General features: G+C 44.8%; 1 protein-coding gene across 7 annotated transcripts in view; it reads left to right on the top strand.

Annotated features, from left to right (window-relative positions):
* Positions 1 to 26,982, top strand: part of ANKS1A (ankyrin repeat and sterile alpha motif domain containing 1A) — a 167,590-nt gene that overhangs the window by 119,993 nt on the left and 20,615 nt on the right. For 5 of the 7 annotated variants that reach the window (XM_040337792.1, XM_040337790.1, XM_040337789.1 and 2 more), the window contains 7 exons: positions 7,115 to 7,255; positions 7,955 to 8,062; positions 8,668 to 8,802; positions 21,638 to 21,754; positions 21,905 to 21,976; positions 22,072 to 22,158; positions 22,595 to 22,732. In XM_040337792.1, coding sequence (XP_040193726.1) covers positions 7,115 to 7,255; positions 7,955 to 8,062; positions 8,668 to 8,802; positions 21,638 to 21,754; positions 21,905 to 21,976; positions 22,072 to 22,158; positions 22,595 to 22,732 — 798 coding nt within the window. The remainder of the gene's footprint in view (positions 1 to 7,114; positions 7,256 to 7,954; positions 8,063 to 8,667; positions 8,803 to 21,637; positions 21,755 to 21,904; positions 21,977 to 22,071; positions 22,159 to 22,594; positions 22,733 to 26,982) is intronic. The other 2 variants (XM_040337793.1, XM_040337794.1) reach the window with 2 other exon arrangements.

Genomic DNA, 26,982 nt, shown 5'->3' with positions numbered 1-26,982 from the left:
ACTAGTAACCATGGTGGCTTCATTTGAAGCAGTTCCTTATGCCCAGTTCCATTCAAGACAAAACCGTATCCTGTCTGCTTGGGACAAGCCAATTCAAGCCTTAGACTTGCCAATGCGGATGTCCCCAAGAGTGGCCCAAAGCCTCACTTGGTTACTAACCCAGAATCTGCTGAAAGGAAAATCCTTCAGACCAGTTATCTGGAAAGTGGTAATGACGGATGCCAGCCTCTCAGATTGGGGAGCAGTACTAGAAGGGACAACTGTCCAAGGACAATGGTCAAGAACCAAAAGAATCTTGCCCATCAATATCCTAGCGATTCGGGCTCTAAAGGCCTGGACTAACAGGCTACGGAATTGCCCTGTCAGGATTTAATCCTACAATGCCACAGCTGTGGCCTGTATCAATCACCAAGGGGGCACCAAGAGTCTTTCAGCACAGAGAGAGGTGAACCATATTCTAACTTGGGCAGAAAGGAATGTTCCCTGCCTTTCTGCAATCTTCATTCCAGGAGTAGAGAATTGGCAGGCGGACTACTTAAGTCGCCAGCAGTTATTCCCAGGGAATGGTCGCTTCACCCCAACATATTTTGGGCTGTTTGCCAAAGATGGGGGACTCCGGACGTAGATCTCCTAGCATCCAGATTCAACACGAAGTTGGTCAACTTTGTGGCCAGAACAAGGGATCCACTCGCATGCGGAACGGATGCGTTGGTGACCCCATGGGATCAATTCTCACTGATATATGCATTTCCCCCTATCCAGTTGCCGCCTCGACTTCTTTGCAGAATCAAGCTGGAAAGGAAGCCGATAATTCTGGTGGCACCAGCATGGCCCAGAAGATCATGGTATGCAGAAATCATAAAGATGGCAGTGGGGGCCCATGGTCCCTCCCACTACGGCCAGATCTGCTCTCTCAGGGACCTATTTTCCATCCTTCATTACGGTCACTAAATTTAACGGCTTGGCTATTGAAACCCATATTCTAAAGAAACGTGGGCTTTCCGGGTCAGTTATCTCCACCCTGATTAATGCCAGAAAACCAGCTTCCAGAACTATGTTTTATAGAGTCTGGAAGGCTTATGTTTTCTGGTGTGAATCCAAGGGTTGGCACCCTCGCAGATATTTCATAGGCAGAATTCTTGCCTTTCTACAATTAGGGGTAGAGATGAAGTTGGCCTTAAGTACTATTAAAGGCCAAGTCTCAGCTTTATTGGTCTTTTTTCAAAGACCACTTGCTACTCATTCTTTAGTCCAAGGCTCTATACAAGGGGTAACGCGGCTTAATCCGCCCGTCAAACCTCCCTTGAATCCTTGGAACTTAAACTTGGTTTGTCTGTGTTACAAAAGCAGCCATTTGAACCGATGCAACATATTCCTCTAGTCCTGCTGACAAGGAAGTTGGTATTTTTGGTTGCTATATCCTCAGCGAGGGGGGTTTCAGAGTTGGCTGCTCTTTCTTGTAAAGAGCAGTATTTAGCCCTCGTCCAGGCTTTTTGCCAAAAGTAATTTCAGGTTTTCACCTGAATCAAGATATTTTCCTGCCATCGTTTTTTTCCAAAACCATGTTCCAGGGAAGAAAGGTTGCTACATTGTCTTGATGTGGTGAGAGCAGTGACAATCTATTTAAAGAAAACTGCTCAGATTTGTATGACTAAAGTCTTATTTATTCTGCCGGAGGGTCCTAAAAAGGGACAGGCAGCATCGAAATCCACTGTTGCTAAGTGGAATCGGCAAGTGATAATTCAAACTTATGATTTAAGGGGCAAGATTCCCCCGTTTCAAGTTAAGGCGCATTCTACCAGGTCGGTTAGTGCTTCTTGGGAAATGCGTCATCAGGCCTCCATGGCTCAGATCTGTAAGGCCGCAACTTGGTCTTCAGTGTATACATTCACAAAATGTTATCAGGTGGATGTAAGGAGGTATGAGGATATCGCCTTCGGGCACAGTGTGCTGCAACCAGCAGTATAGATCCTCAAGTCTGGGTGTACCTTGCGAGTTGTTTCTCCCACCCCTTAAGCGGCATTGCTATGGGACGTCCCATTAAGTAAATACTTAAAGGGGTTGTAAAGGAAAAACATTTTTTTATAATAAGCATCCTTTACCTGCAGACATTCCTCTTTTCACTACCTCATTGTTTGTTTTTGCTCAGAAGTTGCTCTATTTCTTCTCTGTTCTGTTCACTTTCTGCTTGTCTGATTTTACTGACCACTGTGAAGGGAGGCTTTACTGCGGTGGTCAGTAACGTGCTCACCTCCTCCTGGGAACTACATCTGTGTGGCAGGACGCTCTCTACATGTTAGAGACTTCAAGGAGGTGTGAATTACTGGGTGTGCCGCAATTCATACTGGGAAATGTAGTTCTTACATGAACTAGCGATGCACCAGGAAGTGAATGAGAGAACAGAAACTAGAATGCCGGAGATGATATAGATGAAGGAATTTAATAGGCATATACTCGTTTTTTAACAGAATCGTTACACTATTCTGTCTGTCTACCTTGCAGACATTAATTTTAGGCAAAAAAAATGTTTCCTTTACAACTCCTTTAAGGCTCTGTGTCCCATGATGTACGATAAAGAAAATAGGATTTTTATTACAGCTTACCTGTAAAATCATTTTCTTGGAGTACATCATGGGACACAGAGGTCCCTCCCCTCTTTTGGGATTTAGACATATTGCTTTGCTACAAAAACTGATGTGCTCCTGGAAAGAGGAGGGGTTATATAGGGAGTAAACTTCCTTAATTAGGGTTTACCAGTGTCAACACCCAAAGGTGGCCTATTGCCCATTAAGTAAGGCTCTTTGTCCCATGATGTACTCCAAGAAAATGATTTTACAGGTAAGCTGTAATAAAAAATCCTATTTTTTTTTCTTTTTAAGCTTGTTAGTTGATTGACTCACATATATGCTTGTTAGCAATAACAAAGTAGATTGTGAGCACTTTCGAATAAATAGCAGGTACACTAAGGCCCCATGCACACGAGACGCTGGTAAATACGTGTTCAGAGGCAGTTGGACAGCTTTTTCAACTGCCCCTGAACACATTCAATGTTATCCTATGTGTCCATAGGACACCTATCTCTTCTGAGGGCAAAAGTTTCGCCCAGAGGCGATTCAGTTCGCATGTGTTGCGCTATATAAGTTTCTCACTCACTCACTCCATGCACACAGTCTCGTTTATTGACTTTTTTAGGCAGTTGCGTTTAACCTCGTTTTCCCAGAAGCAAAAAAATGGGTTCAGACGCAAACGTTTTCCACGTTTCAGATGCAAAACGCGGTACCTGCGTTTTGCCACGATTTCGTTTATAGGCTTTCTTAAAGGCGACCTATTTTTTTACATTAGAAATCTCAAAAATGATGGCAAATGATGAAAAACCATTAAAAAAAAAATTGTAAATGCTTGCATTGCATTGTGCACAATCCACAACTTGTGACAGGTGACGTGGCCAGTGGACAATCCACAACTTGTGGCAGGTGATGTGGCCAGTTGACAATCCACAACTTGTGGCAGGTGACGTGGCCAGGTGACATGGCAAGTGGACAAGCCACAATTTGTGGCAGGTGACGTAGCTAGTGGACAATCCACAACTTGTGGCAGGTGACATGGCAAGTGGACAAGCCACAATTTGTGGCAGGTGACGTAGCTAGTGGACAATCCACAACTTGTGGCTGGTGACATGGCCAGGTCATGTGGCAAGTGGACAATCCACAACTTGTGGCAGGTGATGTGGCCAGGTGACGTGACCTGGTGATGTGGCAAGTGAACAATCCACAACTTGTGGCAGGTGACATGGCCAGGTGACGTGGCCAAGTCATGTGGCAAGTGGACAATCCACAACTTTTGACAGGTGATGTGGCCAGTGGACAATCCACAACTTGTGGCAGGTGACGTGGCCAGGTGACATGGCAAGTGGACAATCCACAACTTGTGGCAGGTGACATGGCAGGTGATGTGGCCAGTGGACAATCCACAACTTGTGGCACGTGATGTGGCCAGGTGACATGGCAAGTGGACAATCCACAACTTGTGCCAGGTGACATGGCCAGGTGACGTGGCAGGTGACGTGGCCAGGTCATGTGGCAAGTGGACAATCCACAACTTGTGCCAGGTGACGTGGCCAGGTGACGTGGCCAGGTGACATGTCCTGGTGACGTGGCAAGTGGACAATCCACAACATGTGGCAGGTGATGTGGCAAGTAATGTGGCCAGGTGATGTGGCAAGTGAACAATCCACAACTTGTGGCAGTTGACGTAACCAGTGGACAATTCACAACTTGTGGCCAGGTGACGTGCCAGGTGACGTGGCAAGTGGACAATCCACAACTTGTGGCAGGTGACATGGCCAGATGACATTGTCAGGTGACTTTCGCAGCGGACAATCCACAACTTGTGGCCAGGTGACATGGCAGGTGATGTGGCAAGTGGACAATCCACAACTTGTGGCAGGTGATGTGGCAAGTGAACAATCCACAACTTGTGGCAGTTGAAGTAACCAGTGGACAATTCACAACTTGTGGCCAGGTGACGTGCCAGGTGACGTGGCAAGTGGACAATCCACAACTTGTGGCAGGTGACGTGGCAAGTGGACAATCCACAACTTGTGGCAGGTGACGTGGCCAGATGACATTGCCAGGTGATGTGGCTAGGTGACGTGGCAAGTGGATAATCCACAACTTGTGGCAGGTGACATGGCCAGGTGATGTGGCAAGTGAACAATCCACAACTTGTGGCAGGTGACGTGGCCAGATGACATTGTCAGGTGACTTTCGCAGCGGACAATCCACAACTTGTGGCCAGGTGACGTGGCCAGGTGACGTGGCAAGTGGACAATCCACAACTTGTGGCAGGTGACGTGGCCAGGTGACGTGGTCAGTGGACAATCCACAACTTGTGGCCAGGTGACGTGCCAGGTGATGTGAACAGGTGACGTGGCAGGTGACGTGGCCAGGTGACATTGCAAGTGGACAATCCACAACTTGTGGCAGGTGACGTGGTAAGTGGACAATCCGCAGCTTGTGGCAGGTGATGTGGCAAGTGACACGCTAAATACAAGTACACTGCTGCTACTCACTCTGGTCTCACAAAATGGCTGACATGGTTAAATAATACTGTTTTTTTTAGCTTGGGGAGGGTCTTATGATGTTTCTTAACTAAACGCTTATAAACGCAAACGAGGTAAAACGATGCAAAATTTGCGGCAAAACGCCGGTTTTAGCCTTTAAAAATGTGTGTTTAGCAGAGTTTGCACCAGCGTCCCGTGTGCATGGGGCCTAACATGATTGGACAGTTTCTAACACGTGATCCATAGTAAGGGATATGCCCTTATCCAAAATGGCAGAATTACAACTTCCTGAAGATGGCCAACCTGATGGGCTGAAACGTGTTGAGGTTGATTTGCGTCATCGCGACATACTTCCGCCCAGAAATGGAGCCATTACCGCGGCAGTGGACCATTACGATTTATGAGCAGATTTCACAGCTATGCTGTTCACACCAGGTGCCAGGATACAGGCACCCCTAAATGTGAGTTGAACTATTATGATTTTATATGGAATACAACTTTTTAAATGGCACTGCGCAATGAAGCTTTTCTTGTTACCCTTATCTGCATGTGGAATACTTATCCCTGGAAACGCCAGTCTTAAAGATGCCTACAGAGGTTGCCCCACAAAGGCGTTTGACCATACTAGTGATAGTTGGTTCACTCTGAAGGGTGAGTTAACATCTATGTGGGGGGCACCCTTTCTGAGCACCCATAAAATACGGAATGTTATGAGCACGAGCACTTTATTTGAGACTTTGAACCGGTGGGACTGTTCCAGTTTACACTGTTTAAACCTGCTTTTTTATTGAAGACACTTTTGAGGACTGTTTGTTTGCAATCTTATTGGAGGTTGCCTTAACACATATGTGGTTTACAGTTTATATACCAATTTAGCACGGTTTTTCACTTTTTCATTTATCAATTAATTTGTACAAACAATTTTTTCACTGCAGCTGCAATATGTAATATGTTATCAATTTCAATGTGCTAGCACTATATATTTTGTTATCTATTTCTTTTGGCGTTTTGGTTCTTCTATTTAGAATTAGATGGCCAAAGAAATCCTCTTTTTCTCTCTCTCTCTCTCTCTCTCTCTCTCTCTCTCTCTCTCTCTCATGATTTGGCCTACAGTTCACTCCCCTACATAAAATTTGTAATTTGCTAAAGTTTGGGGCCCGTAGCTTGACCTGTTAACATCTAACTCAAATGCTCCAGATTTATAGACCCTTCATCTACTACTATTTTCAGTAATGACCTTACAGGCACTCCTTCCTGGTTTTAGAACACAGCTGATGGATGAGACATTATTGTTTAGCTATAGTGGATGTTATTTATTGGTATACTTCCACTCCTTGGATGCATTTTGCAGGAATACTTGTTAAGATGCCATCAATCTTTGTCACTATAACGTATTCCAGTGATCCTGTGTAACAGACCTTGTAATACATTGATAAAACTTTTATATTGTGCCAACGCATTAATATCTGTTCTTTGCATGTTATATTGTATTAGCACTGCCCTTGTATCCCCCAAAAAATATTTGTATTCATTAATACCGTTATTTGCATGGCTTTTCAGTTATTTTTTGTTTTTTTCAACTCTTAACTTCAGATATAGAGCCGGTTCACACTGGGGCGACTCGTCAGGCGGCTCAGCCGCCTGACGAGTCGCGTCCCATTCTATGCAATAGAACCGTTCTAATAGGAGTGACGCAAGTCGCTCTGACTTAGAAAAAGGTTCTTGTACGACTTCGGGGGCGACTCGGGGCGATTTGCATTGACTTCTATACAGAAGTAATTTTGCTAATCGCCTCTGAAGTCGTCTTCAGGACGACTTGCAGAGTCGCCCCCGAAGTTGTGCCGCCGCAGTGTGAACCGGCTCTAAATTGTTATACATATCCTTTCTAAATATGTTTGTCTTTTGTATGCAAAATGTGTTAGTATGTTTATCCCATTGGAAATTAGAACAATTCTGGAAACTGAATTCACCTTAATAAGTGTTTAAGCTTACATAAACCGATATCCTAGCACATTTTGGTTCACAATTTTTTTTTTTTTGTTTTTTTTTAAGCCATTCCCGCTGTCGTGGGATCAGTCTGTAACCTCATGGCTGCGTAATCTTTCCCTCCAGCAGTATGCTTCCAGTTTTTTAAGCAGCGGCTATACCTCTATGGATACGCTTCGAAGTTTGTGGGAACTTGAGATTGTCAATGTAAGTTTTCCTTTTAATCATGTTTAAATTGAGGAATCCCATGCTCGGCAAATCACTAGTACTAATTTCAGCCATGGGAAGCCCTGTTGACACTCAATTATATTATATCCGATTGGAAGTTTGAAGGAGCTGGGTAGAACATTGTTGCCCTAAAATCTGATTCTGACAGCCGTAGATTTTTACTGGGTAGGAGGATTCCTTAAACCACTCTGTTTTGGCACTGGAATCGGTAGACTTCTCTTAATCAGCCCATGGGACTGAACAAGAGATATTTTACAGTATATGGCCAATTTCAATAAACAGACACTCTATCTGTTCTTTTGATATTGCTCATGCCTGGTTGCAATGGCCCCTAACAGCAACATTGTGGGAGAAAGTGGTCACTATCCCTGAAGGCAGATGTTGATTAAAAAAAAAAAAATGCTATTAATTGCCCCAACTCTGGAGGGCTTTCTTAAATATAGGGTCATTTTGCTGCAAACATAATTGAGTACAAGGTATCCAACATTTCTACACACAGGCAGTCTGCAGGTTTAGATTTGTTGAAAAAGCACTTATTAAGATGAATGGCTATGAATGACACTGGAAAATGTATTGCTAAAAGAGCTGAAAAACCACATGGTCCTTGATTTACCAGATCGGAGCATGGAACAGATGATATAAAGACTGCAACCCTAAAATGTCCTCTGTTTCTGACAGGTGCTAAAAGTTAATTTATTGGGACACCGAAAAAGAATCTTGGCCTCGCTTGCAGAAAGACCATGTGAGGATCCTCCTCAGAAACCACCTCGATTCTCACAGTTACGGGTGAGAAATATGGACACACACACTATATATGTGTTTACTAGATATATTTTTTAGTGGCTTAACACAGCCATTCTGCTGTATAATAATTTTCATTGCTGCACCTCAGATTGTTCATGTATACACGCATGATTACAAACATCTGACTTGCAAACGACTACTACTTACAAACTGAGGGAGAAAACAGGAAGTGAGAGGAAATCTACCCAGAGGAAGGGAAATTCAGTCCTGTAGGAGCTATCATGGGGGGAGGAAAAAGGTGTCTACACCAAAGTTTTATCACCAATCCTTGTTTCCACAACAACCAAAAATGTTCAAAATCCATTTGTCATAGGGACAGAAAGTATTGTCATAGGGACAGAAAATGGAGGTGGAATCTTCTGAACTGGGACATAGATGGCAAAATAAATATTACAGGGGTGTTAACCCTTCCCTATGCTATCCAAAAAAATTAAAAAATATACCCGTTCCGACTTACATAGGGTCTGTAGAACAAACCTACAGACCCTATGTTATTTGTAACCCTGGGACAGCCTGTATATGTTTTTTTTAGTCTATTTCTTAGTCTATTTACAGCCTAAATGTAATGTATTTTTTTATTATTTTAGAGTCATGATATTCTCCCTCGGTCTATGCCATCCATTCCATTTGGTGAGCAGGATGCCGGACTAGATTCTGGAAGAAGTAGGATAGAAGGCGCAGAAAGCAGGGAGCACCACAAAGTGGTGGCATCTACAAAAGAGGTTTGACTTGTTCGATATATTGCAATATTTGGTGACTGTATTATCAAAAAGGACCTCAGCAGCTGTTGTATCAGCTATTGCTTTGAATATGACGAGGAACACAATTGTGAGCTGTCAGGGAGTGGAAAAGCTACCAAAACAGTTGACAATCTTTGTCTGACCTTGTGAAAAATCTCCATCGTGTGAGTGTTGCCTGTCTGCTGGCCATCTTTCCACTGCCTCCTAGATTTCCTACCTGCTTTGCAGCTTCTGTTTGGCAATTTACTTTCAATATCTAAGGACTATATATCCCATGGTACCTTGCTGCCTGCAAGCCTGTACTTTACTGACTGTAAATCCTGAAACTCTTCGCTCTGGTTCAGAAAACAGGCTCTCTAAAATGTTTGACACAGCAGTGCCTACTCATAGGGCATACAGAATGTGGCTCATTCTGCCACTGCTCTTAAGTAGGGGGGATACCACATGTGGGAGACTTTCATAGTCTAGCCACATCGAAGGACCCAAAATTCAGGGACCCCCTTTAGGCGTTTTAGTGGCATAAATGACACATCTAATGGCTGGTTAGCTATCACATTTTTGGGATCCCTGGAGCACACAAGTTTTTGAAAGATACAGAATGAAAATGTATTTTTATGTCGTCTTCCAGGATGGTCCACGGGATGTAAAGACCCTCCCAATGGGACAGAAAACACGCTACCCCTCGGATAATAAAAGGCGGTCCTCCAGGCCCCTGGTTCAAGGTTTCCTCTGTATGGGGGTAACATGTTTTCTGGAACGTATGGGACCCTCACTGGTTTCCTGGATTTGGTTTATGGATCTGGTCTATGGCCCTTTAGCAAAATCCCCCTTTTTATGGATATTCAGTGGCTGCTGTGTCCCTTGGCTAGGGCCCTCCTGCTGAGCCTGATGCATCACAAACAAGGAGTTGGGCCAGATTGGCATTTAGTGAGTTTTCATGCATGGCTCGAGGGCGGAGGAAGGAGCCCAGTAGTTACTTGTATCTGGTGCTGCCTTTCCTCATTTTGGTGTACAGTGATGGCTGCTATCTCCTCTTACCCCAATGACAGGCCCGGCTGGTGCTAGCCTTTGAGAGGTGGGAGGGCGAAGCTTCTGTGCTCCAGCCTGGTTTCAGAAGATTCAACTGCATCACTTCTGGGAGGCAGATGACATCCTCACCGGGTGCTGGGAATGCTGGTTCTGCTCCCCATAAGGGGCAGGCATTAAAGGGCTGCTGGTGTCGGCGATGTCATTCCCACCAGAAGCTGTGGTGGACAAACGAGAGGGGTAAGGATGGACTCGTCCATGGCACCTACTTCAGTGGTGGAATCCGGTTCCTCAGACACCAACACCTCACAGGTAATACATGGGAAGTAGTATTCCTGTGGGTATTTTCTTCCTCGTCATCTACAGCTCCTAAGGTGGTGGGCTTAGGCTGATAATGCACTTTCTTATGTCTATCAGAACACAAGGTCAATTTCTAGTTAGATTTATGTCCTGAGGGTTTCCTGTTTGATCGTAAAGGCCTGGTCCCTGGCTCCAGGAAGAGGAAATGTGCAGTATGTGTGCTGCTAAATTAGGATCCTCGTGGAATAACCAGCTTCCCATGCTATCGCCAACAGCTTGGTGATGGAAGATTCTGCATGGCTTGTGCTAAGTTGTGTCCGTTGAGGAAGAGCTAGTGAACCACCTTCAACTCTTCAATACTTTTTTGTCCGAATTAAAAATTCCCCCTACCTCCTGCAGCATTGCTTAGAAGTGTCCAAACTTTTTACAGCCAAGGCCTCTTCAGCCAGGGAGGCCAGGCATAATGTCCTTGAGTTTGCATCTGTGGCTCTTTCATTGTCTTTTTCAGGGAACAAAGATAATGTTAGTGATTTAGGGGAGTAGGTGGAGGGGAGTTCAAACCTAGGGTTTTTAGGTACAAGCTTACTCTTGATGATGTGGATGAATTACTAAAAGTTATCTATGAGACGCTTGAAATCAAAGAGGACAAGGTCCAGCTCTCCCAAGCATGACCTGATGTATGAAGGCTTACAGGGAAAAAAGTCCAGTGTTCTTCCTGTCCACTAATCTGACTGATGGTATTCAGTTTGAATGAAAGGAGCCTGGTAGAAAGCCTTCCTTCTCTATTAGTATGAAAAGGAGGTTTCCCTTCGATGATGCTGCTCTTCATTCATGGAATAAAATTCCTAAGTAAGATGTGCCTCTGTCTAAGGTGTCAAAAAAATCAGACCTAGCCTTTGAAGACATGGGGGTCCTTAAGGATCCCATGAGAAAAATATAGGATGGTTTATCTTAAAAGGGCTTAAGACCTGGTCAGGCAATTCTGCTACAAAAATGTGTTTATGCGGTTTGCATTTTGCCGAAGATGATCTGTTTAGTCTGGGTCTGCAAGAAGCCAAAGAAAGCACTGCTGACAAAAAAAAAAAGTTTCTGGGAAAGGAGGAAAAAACAGGCAGAGAAGTTATCTATTTTAATCCTCCTCAATGGCCCACCAAACCCAATTACTTTTTGCCCAGTGGGAGGAAGGTTAGGGGGCTTTCTCCCAAAGTGGGTATCCATCACCTCCAACATTTTTGTTTTACATTCGATAACTCAGGACTGCAAGCTGGAATTCGACTCACTTCCTCAAAATGTTTTATCACAAATCTTTCCAAAGATGAGACAAAAGCAAAAAGCCTTGTGTCTTCTGGTGATAAAGATGATGGATCAAAATATTTGGGTTCCTGTTCCCACTGGGGAGAGGGGTCATGTTTATGTCTCCCACATCTTTGTAGTAAAAAAAAACTCCTGTTAAGTTCCATTTAATTCTGGTGCCCCATAACCGGTCGATAAGATGCAAACGTTTTCAGGTGCAGTTGATTGTCTCACTCAGAGTTATACTATAAGTCCAGGGTGTTTCATGGTCACTCTGGACCTGAAGTATACCCATCTTCACATCCCCATACATCTGGCATATCAAATGTTTTTGGGGATGGCTAACAAAATGGGGGACAAAACTCAACACCTGCAATGTAGAGCTCTACCGTTCAGACTATCCTTAGCCCCCAGAATATTCTTAAGTGTTGAGGGAGGCCTTGGCTCCCCTGAGGTTGAAAGGAATTTTAATCATTCCTTATTTGAACAATCTCCTGTTGGTAGACTCATCTCATCCAAAAATGTTGGAGGATCTCTGGTGCACCCAGAGCCATTTGCAGTCCCTGGGATGGATTATCAACTGTGAAAAATCTAACGCAGTTTCTAGGTTATGAGATTCACTTCCAGAGAACAAGTGCAGAAAGGTCGTTCACTATGTGGCTTGTTTGCAGATCAATCTCCCAGTTGGGTTGAGAGAAATTTTGACAGTGGTATGTCTCATGACGGGGTGCTTCTCCGCTGTTCCTTGGGCCCATTTTAATCAGAGATCTCTGCAGCTTTTACTTTTCAGAGTCTGTAACAGCTCAAGAGACACGCTGGAGAACAGTCCTCCTCCCACACAAAGGGAAGCAGTCTTTTTAGTGGTGGAGGGTTTGAGCTCACCTTTCCAGAGACTTGGAATGGAACTGTCCCATTTCCAGAAGATCTTCAGACCCCAACTCGTGGCACTGAGGGCGCACTTATAGGACAGGGTAGCCCGGGGGCAATGGTCGTGACCAAGGCCAAGTCATCCTTACATCGGCAGAGGCTCATCCCCAGAGAGAACTCTTGGCTGTGGAAAAGTCAATAATGAGTCTCAACTTCAGCTAAAAAGTCATCACCTCCAAGTTCTTTTGGACAACAGCACTAGGGTCGCATATATAAATGAAGAACCCATGCTTACAAGAATTCGCAAGAACAATTTTTAAGTCAGTCTGGCTTCAATCTCAGCGATCCATTAAAGTCGCCTAGAATGTGTTGATGAACTTTCTCAGTCATCAAGCGATTTGCCAGGAAGAATGGGCCTGAACACAAGTTATTTTTATTTTTTTCTTTATTTTTTTTCTTGCTCAGATTCGTGGGGCCAACTGGAGGTTGCCCTGTGCGCCTCACAGGCAAAAAACAAAGATATCAAATTTCTTTTCTCTGAATCCTGCAGTCTTGGCATTGGGCATGGATGCAGTGGAAAATCGATGGAATTTCAGAGTTATGCTTTCCCCCATTTTAAAACAAATTCCCTTAGGCTTGCAGAAGTTTCAGCAGAAGAGGTCAGATCTCATTCTGTTGGCTCTAATTCAGTTTTAATGTTAATTTGAATTTTTGTGTGTAAAGTTGGCCAATTGATGAGCAAGTAAATAAAATAAAATTGGTTATTGATTAGAGATGTGTCTGATGCTGTGATATGGGGTACTGTATTTGTGCAACTGTTGCACAAAGCCCCTGACACCCAGAACAGCAACAAAGGAAGATATAGATCACTGTATCGGTAGTAGACTATAATCATTGTGACAGGTTGAGCGGTTAAAGAAGCCTCACTAAACGCATCTTTAGTTCTTCCTGTCTCCCAGGACACTCGACGCATGCAGCACTTTGTCCTGTGTTGATACGACTACTGATCTAGCATGGTCGACAGTGTACCTCCCACTGCTATCTGACCATGCTGCTCACAAGGAGATGAATAGCTAACTTGTTTTGTTTGAAAGCATGCAGGGGGCGGGAGTGTGTCATGACTATAACCATCAATATTCCCTTTGCACACGTTCCTGGAAAATGCTCCGGAACATTATGTGATACAGCAACCACCAGCTGGAGACTGGATCTTGCATGACACAGTGAAACTATTTACCAACACACCATGGATCTTCAGCTTGAGTCCAAACATTTTTCTCTTCCGTTCATGGACGGACACAGCAGCAATTGACCTTGGGGTATTATATCCTTCCTTCCAGGAGAGACAAGGCAGAAAAAACAGCACTTCAAGTGTTAAAATACTTTCCAGTACAGCTCCTCCCAGGGGGCGTGGTCCCCCGGGTATAACCCACTCTCTGACTCTGCAGCTCCAGTTTTTTTCTGCCTAGCGTCAGGAGTAGACATGGGCCTTCTGGAGTCCATGTACTCTGGAATTTCTTTGCGATTTTTTTCGCTTTTATTTTGTTTTGTTCCTGCATTTTTGTTCCTGAGATCTGCTATCAACTGCCGACTGAGTGACAGGCTGGATCTTGATCCTTGTAGTCCCCCCATGCTCGGCCATCGAGCGTGTGCCGGCCCTCAGCTCAGCTCTGGGTTGTCCACGACATGCCCCGTTGCTCCAGGGGTGGCCGGAGAACTACATGTTCCAGGGCACACATATGACCGGTGTCTATGGCTTTGTCACAGTGTGTCTGGCCGACAGCCATGCCGTTTAGCGGACATTGGTTCTGTCCGGAATGTCTCCAGCCGGTGGTCGCAGGACGGGTAAGTAGCCCTGGCAAGGTGATATGGCTGGTGATTTCCTGGGGAGGTCGAATGAGGGTCCGCCCTGCTTTCCTCTTTCCCTTCCTCTCCCTCCTTCCCCATGCTGGGTGGCGGCTGTAAGGGGGGGGGGGTCCGCCTGGGGCTCTGTCACTACGGGGGCTGTACTGCTGTGTGGTGCTCTTAATTTTTTGTAGTGCCTTTCCCTTTTCACCATTAAAGGCTTACTTTTTTAAGATTCATTGGTGTGCGGCTGTCCATACCCTGCCTTCAAGTTTTTGCCTCATGCATTGCAGGCACCCACCTGTTTCTGAGTGGACATTGCTCAGGTGTGCTCACCTGGAGCAGCAGCTTCTCCCTTCTTATTAATTTGTTGTACTGGAGTTGCTGTGTGTGCTGGGCTGTGTTTTCTGCTGTGTCACTGTTGCTTTAAACACGTGTATGGCCACCATTTTGCAGCCCGCAAATTGCTTCCTGAGGGACGGCGCAGAGCGGACAGTACTCTCAGCGCTTCAACAGCACTACAGCCTGGCCGGGTGGTGAGTTACCTGGGGGTCCCCTGCTCTCTATTTTGCAGCCGGGAGGGTGACCGGTGGGTGTCTACCTTGCTGTACTAAGGCGGCATAAGCGGTGGGTCCAAATGGAGTCTGAACAGAGGCTTCTACCCCAACCATGCCTGAGTTAACCCTTTAGTGCCCCTGCGGTCTCTGTAGAGCCCATACAGCAGTCCCTTAGGCATTTTATCGCCAGGATTGAAGCGTCAAGTGGCCAGAAGGGGGGTAAAAAACCCACTCACTGCGCCTGCTTCTGGGGATGGCTCTGACACGGAACCGGACCCTGCTGCTGATGCTGGCTCTGGTTCTGTCATGTCAGATGTTGCAGGCTTAGCCCACACGGTCAGTGAGGATGACTCTGCTTCAGGGTCAGCGCTTGATAAGGCGTTTTGTTGGAGCTTTTATCACTACGGTGCGGGATACTCAAAAACTTGAGGACGGCGGAGACATCAGAGATGCCGGTCCCTTTTGGGTTCTGCAAGACACCCCGCCCCACAATAAGTGTTTCCTTGTGTTCCATATCTGGACAAAATAATGTACAAGGAATGGGATCGGCCGCAGAAAGTTTTTTGCTGTACAAAAATACTTTGCGGTCCGTTATCCTTTTGAGGAAGACTTTTTTTTTTTTAAACTACGTTTCCACATTGTAGTACTATGCCACCTTGTGTGGCTAAAGTGTTGGTCTGCGGACCAAACCTCTAAAAGGTCCTTAGGAGGACTTATCCTTGAAGGGAGTATGGCTTTTTTGGGGCGTTCCTGGATGACATCATTATAGATGCTACAGGGGGTAAGAGCACTCTGCTCCCGCAATCTGGGAAGGGTAAGGAGCCTCGTCATAAGCAGGGTCCCTCCTTTACCTCCCCCAAGCGATTTTTGTCGCCCCCCAGGAAAACGTTTTCCAGGGTGCTAAGGCGCCCGCTGTAGTTCGAGTGCACCTGGTACCGCAAGCCCAACAAGCCTGTGGACAAGCCTGCTTCTGCATGTAGGTCTGCCCCCGCCAGACACTCAGGTGGGGGGCCGACTTTGCGGATGCGCGGCTCGGCAGAGATCCCTCTTTCTGACCGCTGGGTTTGCGAGGTTGTTTCCTGGGGGTACAAGGTAGAGTTTCTCTCTTGTCCACCAAAAGATTTTTCCTTACAGCCTCCAGCTTCCTCCGGTTCACCGGGTGGCCCTGTCAGGATCTGCTGGTCAGGGAAGTGATTATACCGGTTCCTTCAAGGGAACGGTTTCAGGGGTTTTTACTCCAAAAAAGAAGGGGGTCCGTCCAATCCTGGACCTCAAGGCCCTTAACTCTTTTGTCAAAGTGCAAAGATTCAGGATGGAATTGTTCGCTCTGTAGTGGCGGCTCTCCATCCGGGGGACTTTATGGCGTCCTTGGGTACTCGGGACGCGTACCTGCATATTCCCATACGCGCGAAACACCAGAGGTTTCTGCGTTTTGCAGTCGAAGAGGACCATTTTCAGTTTGTGGTCCTCCCCTTCGGCCTGGCTTCGGCACCACGAGTTTTCACAATGGTGCTCGCTCCGATTCTGGCCCTGCTAAGGCAGCGCGGAATCGCTATTGTGGGATACCTGGACGACTTTCTCCTGAGAGCTTCTTTAAGCTCAGACTTATTTGAGGATGGGTTCATCACCTGCCAGCCCCTCCAAAAGATTTGGGTGGCTACTGAATGTCCAGGAGTCAATGTTGGTACCGTCCCAGCGACTGGAATACCTGGGGTTGGTCCTGGATTCCTCAGAAGCAAGTTTTTTCTCCCGACGGAAGAACTCCAGACACTGCAATCTGCGGTGCAGCGGTTTGCGACCCAGCAGTGGTCGTCGCTTCGCGTTTGCAAGATAATTCTGGGTCCCATGGTATCCTCTTCGAAGCGGTTCCGTATGCCCAATTTCACACCCGAGTGTTACAGAAAGAGATTCTGTCACGTTGGGACAAGCTCCCTTCGTCTCTGGATTACCAAATTTGGGTGAAGTCGCCTGGTCAGGTCCTCCCTAGTGTGGTGGCTGACATCTCCGGTACTTCGGACTGGGAAATTATTTTTGCCATGCTATCGGACAGTGGTCACAACGGATGCCAGCCTCTCCGGCTGGGGGCGTTCTGGAGTGTCCAGTCAGCCCAGGGCGCTGGACTCAGGTGGAGTCCCGTCTGCCAGTCAATGTCCTGGAGCTCCGGGCTATCAGGCTGCGTCTCCCCAAGTGGTTTCTGGGTCTGCAGGACCGTTCGGTCAGGATCCAGTCCGACAACACCACGGCCGTGGCGTATGTCCTGTCTAAAATCAAGGGGGGCACGCAAAGCTCGGCCGCGGTGGTGGAGGTTGCACTCATCCTCCGGTGGGCCACAAGGTTCGCTCCGGCTCTGTCGGCCATGTACTTTCCGGGGGTGCAGAGTTGGCAAGCCGACTACCTAAGTCGCCAAACACTGGACCAGGGAGAATGGTCGTTGCTCCCGGAAGTGTTTCAGAGTTGTGCCAAAAATGGGGCACGCCAGGCGTGGACCCTCGGGCGTCCCGGAAGGTGTCATGTTTCGTGGCCAGGTCAAGAGACCCTTGGGCTGATGCATCAGACGCGTTGGTGGCACCGTGGGGTCACTATCGCCTACAATCCTCTGAAGCTTCTCCCTCACCTGTTGCGCAGAGTGGAAGCGGAGGGGATGCCAACAATCCTGATCGCTCCGGATTGGCCGCGCCTTTCCTGGTACGTGGACCTGGTGTGTCTGGTGGCAGACGTCCCTTGGATTCTACCCCTGAGAGTAGATCTTCTGTCGCAGGGTCCGATTTTTCCTCCTCCTGCTTTACAGTCGCTGGCTTTAACGGCATGGCTGTTGAGAGCCAGGAGCTGGAGGTTCGAGGATCAGTCGGACTCGGTGATCTTTACCATGCTACTTGCACGAAAGTCTACTTCACGTAGGATTTGCCATCGTACGTGGAAGGCCTACATCTCTTCGTGTGCAGAGATGAAAGGACAACCCCGCACATACGTGCTGTCCCAGATGCTGTGGTTCCTACAGCAGGGAGTGGGTCAAGCTCTCGCCTTAAGTACGGTTATGGCTCAAATTTCGGCCTTGGCTGTTTATTTTCAGCGACCGTTGGCAACGCACTCCCTGGTGCGTTCGTTTGTACAGGGGGTCAGGCATGTGACCTTCCTGTGTGTCCTCCAATGCCTCCGTGGGACTTGAATTCGGTCCTCTCGGTGCTTCAAAAGGGCTCCGTTTGAGGACGTTCTCTCTGTCCCAGAAGGTGGTCTTTCTTAGTATGGCTATTCCTTCGGTCAGATGAGTTTTTGATCTGGCGGCCTTGTCTTGCAGGGCTCTTTTTTTTTTTTTTTTTAATAATGAGGACAATGTTTTTACTATCTTTATGTCCTCAGCCAAAGAACTCGAAGGAGGCCACGTTACTTTCCTTGGACGTGATGTGAGCCCTACGGGCGTACTTGCCTGCTACGGCTTCGTTCCGGAGATCGGACTCACTGACACTCACGGTCTCGTCGGCCTCCATTTCTCAGGTGGATCAGACAGATCGTGCTCCAGGCCTATGCCCTAAGGGGGCGGGCGCCTCCCTTTCTGGTTACGGCGCTTTCGACCAGGGCGATTGATCCCTCTTGGGTTTTCCGCCATCAGGCGTCTGTTTTACAGGTGTGTAAGACAGCGATCTGGTCGTCAATCCACACCTTTTCAAGTTTTACAAGGTGGATGTGAGTGCATCTGCGGATACCTCCTTTGGCCGCAAGGTTTTGAAGGCGGCTGTTTCAGGTTGAAGTTCCTCCGTTGGGGAACTCTGGTTTGTTTGGGGTGAAGCTTAATTGCTGTGTTTTTTCCCACCCCTCGAATTTTTTTGACACTGCTTGGGGATGTCCCTAAGGTCAATTGCTGCTGTGTCCGTCCATGAACGGAAGAGAAAATAGGATTTTTGTACTCACCGTAAAATCCATTTCTCTGAGTTCATGGACGGACACAGCACCCACCCCTCCTTTTTGTTTGTACTGCTTGTTACGAACTGGAACTGCTGAATCAGAGAGTGGGTTATACCCGAGGGACCACGCCCCCTGGCAGGAGCTGTACTTGAAAGTGTTTTAACACTTGAAGTGCTGTTTTTTTTGCCTAGTCTCTCCTGGAAGGAAGGATATAATACCCTAAGGTCAATTGCTGCTGTGTCCTTCCATGAACTCGGAGAAATGGATTTTACGGTGAGTACAAAAATCCTATTTTTTGAAGGATGATCGCATCACAGATAAGAAAATGTAACGTTTTAGAGCAACGCAGGACCCCTTTGTCAGGCATGTGATGTAAAAGATACAGTGCCAGAACTATAGGTGCACTCACGGCAGAGGGGGTGGAAGCAACGGAGTTTTGCTTGAGCGGAGTTGTACTTTCAGGGTTGCATTTCGGGACGCTTTTCTTCTTTTCCTAGTGAAAACAAACATTCACCGTAGAAGGGGCATTAGCAACGTAATTCTGCTGTAAAACCTATAGATTGGGCCTTTTGGCAGGGGAAGAGCTGACAGGCAATAATGGGAGAGAGGATGAATGGATTTTACTGTACAATCATACAGCATCTACACAAGAAAAGATTAGTATTTCCACAATAATCACTAGACCTGCAGTTTGGATTTTATTGCTCATGAGACTTCATCTTTAAAGAACAGCATTGTTTAAGTTTTTAAACTCCACTTTTTCTGTGGAGAAAAAAAAAGCAACCATCCCCTGGTCAATTGTATACATTGCAAGCATTTAAGAATATTATTGCACAGTGCTGCCTGTGGCTGTTTGTATTGGAACATATATAGTATGTAGATTGCAATCCCTTCCTGTTTACCGTAGCTACTACCTACTTTGAGTGCTAAATAGGGGTTTCTTGCTATAGTCAGATTATCAGTTGTGATGTCCTAATAAGCAAAAACTGTTTTGAACAGCATTGAACCAATCACCTGAGCAGAAAATTACACTATTTGGGGGGTTGGAGTTTTGTAAGCCTAAAGTTTGCAAAATGCAATACAGTACAGAGAAGTCATGTTTGAATTTACCAGCAGTTTTAGAAAATTTTATTGGCTGTTGACTGAACTGGAAGGTAATTTTTATGCACTTTGGTTAAAAAGGTTTATAGATAAACCTTTAAGAGGAAGGCTCTGCAGTGCATAGCTTGATTTAGACCCCCCACTCTATTGTCTGTAACCCTCACCCTTCCACTTTTCGACAATGTTTCTTTTGGGGTGACAAATCGGTAAAAAGCTTGTATTGATGACAGTTGTCATTCGCCAGGTGCTTGCCTCAGATAGTTAAGTACAATAAGCGCATGTGGTATAACATGTAAAGAAAAAGAGTCCTTGGTGCAAAGTCCTGTAAGCTAGGTGAGCTTGTAACATGAGTTTACAGTCTGTTAAAACCAGGCAGCCATGCAGAAGGAGCTGAAGCGACACTCAGGTACATATGATGAAAGAAACAATCAAAGAGGAGCAGGCGCCATTGGTTAAACTGTACAGCTATTTATTTGTATTGGAGATAGAAATAAAAGTACTCACTGTATTTGTAAAGTTTCAGGCATGTGGTTTGTTGTCCTGTGATTCCGTCAGGGCCCAACCGATAGATTTGAGTGTCCTTGGGTCTCTGTCACAGCGCTGGTATTTGGCTGTGTTGCTGGTGTTGTCTAGCTGGGTCCATGCGCTTGGTTGTGAGGATGTGGGCGCACAGATGTGCCAGAGGAGCCGCCGGAGCGCACGTTGAAGCGCACGCTTGTGGACGCTATGGTTGCGGGGGGAATGATGACGTCATCGACCGGAGACAGCAATGTGCGACGCGTTTCCGTGCATGTGCTGTGGTTCGATAGGGGAACGTACACACAGCGCGCACCTTTGTCAAGCTGGCTGTAGGGGTCACTACAGCACATTTTTATATGCCTCTCATATTTGGCCACAAGATGGCTACCTATGAGAGGCATATAAAAATGTGCTGTAGTGACCCCTACAGCCAGCTTGACAAAGGTGCGCGCTGTGTGTACGTTCCCCTATCGAACCACAGCACATGCACGGAAACGCGTCGCACATTGCTGTCTCCGGTCGATGACGTCATCATTCCCCCCGCAACCATAGCGTCCACAAGCGTGCGCTTCAACGTGCGCTCCGGCGGCTCCTCTGGCACATCTGTGCGCCCACATCCTCACAACCAAGCGCATGGACCCAGCTAGACAACACCAGCAACACAGCCAAATACCAGCGCTGTGACAGAGACCCAAGGACACTCAAATCTATCGGTTGGGCCCTGACGGAATCACAGGACAACAAACCACATGCCTGAAACTTTACAAATTCAGTGAGTACTTTTATTTCTATCTCCAATACAAATAAATAGCTGTACAGTTTAACCAATGGCGCCTGCTCCTCTTTGATTGTTTCTTTCATCATATGCTTGCCTCAGATAGGGCTGGGGGCGTGTCAGCCAGGATACAGGCTATGGGAATCTCTTCTGTTTACTCTGTAGCATTGGACCTGTGAAAATTACATAATCTCACCTGATGCATGCTGTTATGGCAAAGGGGGTGGGAGTGAGTGAATAACTTGTCTAGCGCTACAAATGCGAACTGAATCGCCTCAAGGCACTTGGTATCCATTGTCGTCCTGATCTTTCAGAAGAGGTGGGTCTTGAGTTTTTTTCTGCAGGCCGATGATTTTCTTCCATTCGGATGTTAGTTGGTAGTGCATTCCACAGCCGGGGTCCTTGGTGGGAGTAGCAGAGCTCAGCTTGCGCTAACAGGAATGACTACAAATTGGGCTGCTGCCAGGGGAGTAGATGATGGGCAGCAATGGGAGTAGACCAGCAGTTAGGATTTACTTTCTCATGAGACTTTAGGATGTTTGGATTATTGTGTCCTTTTGATGTTTTCAAGTTTATTAATAATATATATTCTAGATTTGTTATGTTTTGATATTTGGTATTGTTTTTTTTATAGGATGAATCTAGGTTAACGTTAAGACCTCCAAATTCAGCCACCTCATATGCACCTCTACAGAACTGGCAGCACCAACCGGAAAAGCTAATTTTTGAGTCCTGCAGTTATGAATCCAGTGTGAGTATATAAGGTTTGAAACATTGAGTTTAAAGTATTGCCTGCCTGTTTTTTTATTTTATTTTTTTTATTGTAACATATACAAATTTTAAAGTTATAAATGTGCTTTTCTGTACATTGGTTTCATAAAATTACCTGTTTGTATGTCAGTATTTAGGATCAATGCAAATCAAAGATTTAAGAGGGACAGAGTCCACCCAAGATGCCTGTGCCAAAATGAGGGTGAGTTCTTGTACTTTCTTGTACTTTCTTTTAAGTGAGTGTGCATTAAATTCGAGTACAACAGAACATAATGTATCTGTAATATCTGTTTGTAGAAGTCCACGGAGCAGATGAAAAAAACTCCAAGAATCACTCTTTCCATCAGCTACAAGGGTGTCAAGTTTATTGATGCATCAAATCAGGTTATTTTTACTACTTGAATTCTGATTGACTTATTTTTGTACAAACTAGAGTGTTTACAATGCAGCAGGGCAGATGCTTGGTATGGGAACCAGAATCTAACGAAGATCACTGTGGTAGGGTGCCTTCTACAGTGTTCTAGGGGGGTCCCATTGGTATAATATATGCAATAGTGTAAAAATATCCGTGCTTGGGATTCTCCTTTTAACAAGCGCAACTTTAGTGCGAATCTCTAAGACCTTCTAGGCTTTTGCAATTAGATAATTTTATTAAAACTGTAGTTTGGTTTATGTGTTTATGAAGAGAAACACCAATTGTTTTGTATGTGTAATTGTTGTGTACATACACCTTTTTAATCTGTTTTATACTTCACATGAAGTATAAAGCCTTTTACTAAATTTTTCCCTTTATTTACTCTTTTAAATCTTACTTTTACAGAATGTAATAGCAGAACATGAAATTCGAAACATATCCTGTGCGGCTCAGGATCCTGAAGACTTATGCACCTTTGCCTATATTACAAAGGACCTGCAGACCAGCCACCATTACTGCCATGTGTTCAGCACTGCCGATGTGGTGAGCCATGCATACATACATCTGTGTAATTTCAACAATTAAATAAAAAAGGTTGTTGGGATAATTCATAACGAATTTAGGTGTAATTTATACACCTGTGTTCGGGCTATAGCCATTAAAGCATTTACATAGTCCTAACAATCAGTTAAGAGGTTTAAAACAAGTTCTCGTCTCTATAGCTGCAGTCACTTTGGAAAAATTCATCCTCAATTTTCACAGCAGAAGCACTGAAGGTGTTCTCTAATTTAGCTCAGAAAAGAGCAAGTATTTACCTGGTTTCACGTGTCCCTCACACTATACACTAGAGCGAGTTGTCATTCTGTAGCTAACAGGAATGATGCAGAATGTCTCACCAGTGATGGCTTGCTTATCCGTCCAGCAGGGGAGTGACATCTGAAAACAGGTGAGTGTTCACTTTCTTTTAAATAACAATCTTGATGCTGGCATGTTGTCGCCAGCCTAAGGATTGCTAGTATGACATCAGCCTTAAGACCCCTTTCACACTGGGGGTTTTTTCAGGCGCTTTAGCGTTAAAAAAAGTGCCTGAAAGATGCTGCAATCCCAATGTGAAAGCCTGAGTGCTTTCACACTAAGGTGCCCGCAAAAAACGCCCCAGTGTGTAAGGGTTCTTAGCGTTAAAAAAGCGCATGTAAAGCGACTGAAAGAAGCTGCATCTGCAATCCCAATGTGAAAGCCTGTGTGCTTTCACACTGAGGCGCTGCGCTGGCAAGGCGTCAAAATAAGTCCTGCAAGCAGCTTCTTTGCAGCGCTTTAGGAGCGTTGAATGCACCGCTCCTAAAGCCCCCTTGCCATTGAGGAAGCTTTTTTCAACGCCAAATCGCCTGAAAAACGCACCAGTGTGAAAGGGGTCTTAGCTGGAACTTTACCAATGTTTTTAGGGCTCTGGCAGTGTGAAAGGGCTCTGAAAGCACTTGGGATTGCAGATGAGGCTTCTTTCAGGCGCTTTACAAGCTTTTTTTTTAAATGCCAAAGCGCCTGAAAAATGCTCGAATAACGCCTGAAAAACGCCCTAGTATGAAAGGGGCCTAAGTCTCTAATTTGAATTTTGAGGATGAATTGCTTTACAAAAGCTGCACCTGTGCCATTGTATGCTGCATTTCCTAGTTCAAATTGAAATGCGTTCCTAATTCAAAATAAGTGGACTGCTTAAAGAATAAGTTCACCCTTTCATACATATGTTACACCCATATTCAGGGTGTAACATGTTCTGAAAGTACTGGCCCCCACTTTGACCGCTAGCGGGGAATCTTCTCCGCCCGCCCGGCCGTGTCACTCATTAAGAGTTCACAGCTGTCAGCTTGTAGTTCCTAATACAAAAACAATATTGTGGCGCTAAAATAAAAAGTGATATAGTAATAATAATCTGTATCAACACCAATTGACAGTATGGTCAAATGAAAAGTCCATGTAATAATGGTGAGTTATTGAAAATGAACTGTTGATGGATGAGTATTCGGATGAATAATTCCAAACACCACGGGTGAATCAAAGTAAATAAATAGTGAAAAAAAAACACCACCAAAAGCGGAGGCTTACCAGAGATATTGAACCCAAATAAGCATACGCCTAAAGGGTCAATATAGGCTGAATGTAAATAGATGAAGACCACATCAACCGGATCTGGATATATAGCTGGGGGGATATCCTGAAGACATCACGAACACAAGCACGAGGGGGAATATCGGTGACTCAAACGATCAGACCGTATCCAAAGTGCATAAAGAAAAATGAAGGCACATAGTGTGATACCGTAACAATGTTGAAATTACATGGACTTTTCATTTGACCATACTGTCAATTGGTGTTGATACAGATTATTATTACTATATCACTTTTTATTTTAGTGCCACAAAATTGGTTTTGTATACTGTACCACTTTCTTGTTTCACTAGATTGTTTGTGGCTGCTTATCATTTGAAAGCGCAGATTTACTTTTGTTTTTGTAGTTCCTAATAAACTACCACTGCGCTGTGGTAGTTCATTGATTCTTCCTGTCAGAGTTTATCGGCATTTTCATATGAACACAGATACACTGACAGGTCTGAAGAAGACCTGCATGGCATCAGTTGTCTGCTGATCGCTGGTGCAATGTTTTACAGGCTCCTGCAACAAAAAATAATAAATGCACTTTTTTTTTTACCTGCAAAAAAAGTGCATTTTATTATTTGTCAAAAGGTGAACTTATCCTTTAACTCAAAGCACATTAAATGCACATGCTTTCCCAGAATGCATGCAGGTAAACCATGTGTGCAGTACTGCAATGCGCTGGTGTGAACTGACTTAAGGAGATTTAGGCTGGGTTCACACCTATGTGAATTGGATTCGGGTTTCCCCACATCTAATGTGCATAGCAGGAGAATGTAACCGGCTCTCTATAGAGCCGGTTCCACATGTGTCCGGGGCGGCTGCAGAGCGCACTGGGTGCGGCTTTGCCTCCGTTTCAGGGCCGAATTCAGGCAAAGATTCTGCCTTGATTTGTCCCTGAAATGGAGAACAGGGACAGACAGCGTTGCTGTGCGATCCGTGGCCGGTTTAGGTGGGAACCGAGCCTTTGGCATCTGTGGGCCAATGACTGATTACAACAATAAAAAGTGGCAGTTTTATTCTTTTTTACTTTTAACTTTATTTTTATTTTTTATTAATAATCATTAAATAAAATCTCGCTCTCCATATAATTTTTAAAAATATATGCTAGACATTTTGCTATATTTATGTTAGCCAGAGGAGACCTTATGGTTTATTTACTCTATCTTCCAAGTCATTCAGCAATGTGTATAATCTGATCTCTCTACTAGTAGGATTTAATTTAGCACAAACGGCTCTAAAGTAGATCCCTGATGCTCTTGCTGCAAATGCAGATTTACCCACCTGGAAAGAAATACAAAGCACTATTTATTTTTTATTTTTTGTACTTTCCGAACATGATGAAATATTTACAGTGATGTTCTACATTCTAATTAAAATTAAGCATTGCAGTCTAGTATTGTAAGAGGATGTATCGAAGAGGATAATTATGGAATAAGCAGTAATGGGATTTGCATATATGGAAATGCTTAAAGGTGGTCAAAAGAAAGTTGACTGGAGGCCAAATGGACCTGTCAATGAATTATAATGATCTCAGAAGGGTGTCAAATGCATCAAAACATACCCAAAACCTGCTGACAGAATATTATTCGGTCAGAGAAGACCTTGGTAATGGGGAAGAGGTGAAGGAATAAACAATTTAGACAGCCTCATGAATTAGGTTTCCGCTAACTAAATTGGGGTTAGAGTAGATTTATTTAAGCCAAGGAATCTTGTTGAGAGCCTTTGACAGCCCAATAGTTCTCATAACCCCTGCATGATTATGAAGTGACCACTAAGAGGAATTGTTCTATCCTGTAGGGGAATATGCAGTGTGAAAATAGACTTCGTAAAGGAAGGTTAGAATCCATTTGCCTGCATACCAGGCAGTATCCTATGGGGATTGAAAGATTTCAGTGAAGCTTAAGGTGGAATCTAGGGCATCTGTGGGTATTAATAACAACTGAGATTTCTAAAAAATATATCATGAAGTAAACTCATCTGAGGAATTTGAGGCAAATGTGTGTATGTGTATATATGTATATATATATGTATGTGTGTGTGTGTGTATATATATATATATATATATATATATATATATATATATATATATATATATATATATATATATATATATATATATATATATATATATATATATATATAATTTAAAAAAAAATAAAGTTTAGGCATTTCTTAAATTCTTTGGTCCTATTGGTTTGTATACTTGATGCAGCAAAAAATTCAGTCTATTTTTTTTTTTTTCCAACATAATACCCGCAAGTCACAGGGGGAAATTGAATAATCCTAAAAATCCTGTAGTTTTAACAGAAACTGATTTTTAATGTTTTAGAGTTTACAAAATATTTTTAAAGAGTGTGTTTTTGGAGTCCAGCCATTTCAAGTGATTGTAAAGGATATATATTTATTTTTTTAAATAACAAACAAGTTTATGCTTGCCTTCTCTTGAAATCTAGTCCCCCAACGATGCTCCTGGCTCTTCCTCTTCTCAATATGCCACCATAGGAAGCCACTTCCTATTGTGGCACGCAGCCTGTGTCTATAGACATTGAGGCTCAGCGGCACACCCTGCTATCTCCTCGCAGGCTGTGGTTGACAGCAGCAGGAGCCAATGACTCCCTTTGCTGTCTCTGATCCAGTGAGGA

Source organism: Rana temporaria, chromosome 2, assembly GCF_905171775.1.
Source record: "Rana temporaria chromosome 2, aRanTem1.1, whole genome shotgun sequence".
NCBI lineage: Eukaryota > Metazoa > Chordata > Amphibia > Anura > Ranidae > Rana > Rana temporaria.
This window is presented reverse-complemented; position numbering and strand designations above follow the sequence as displayed.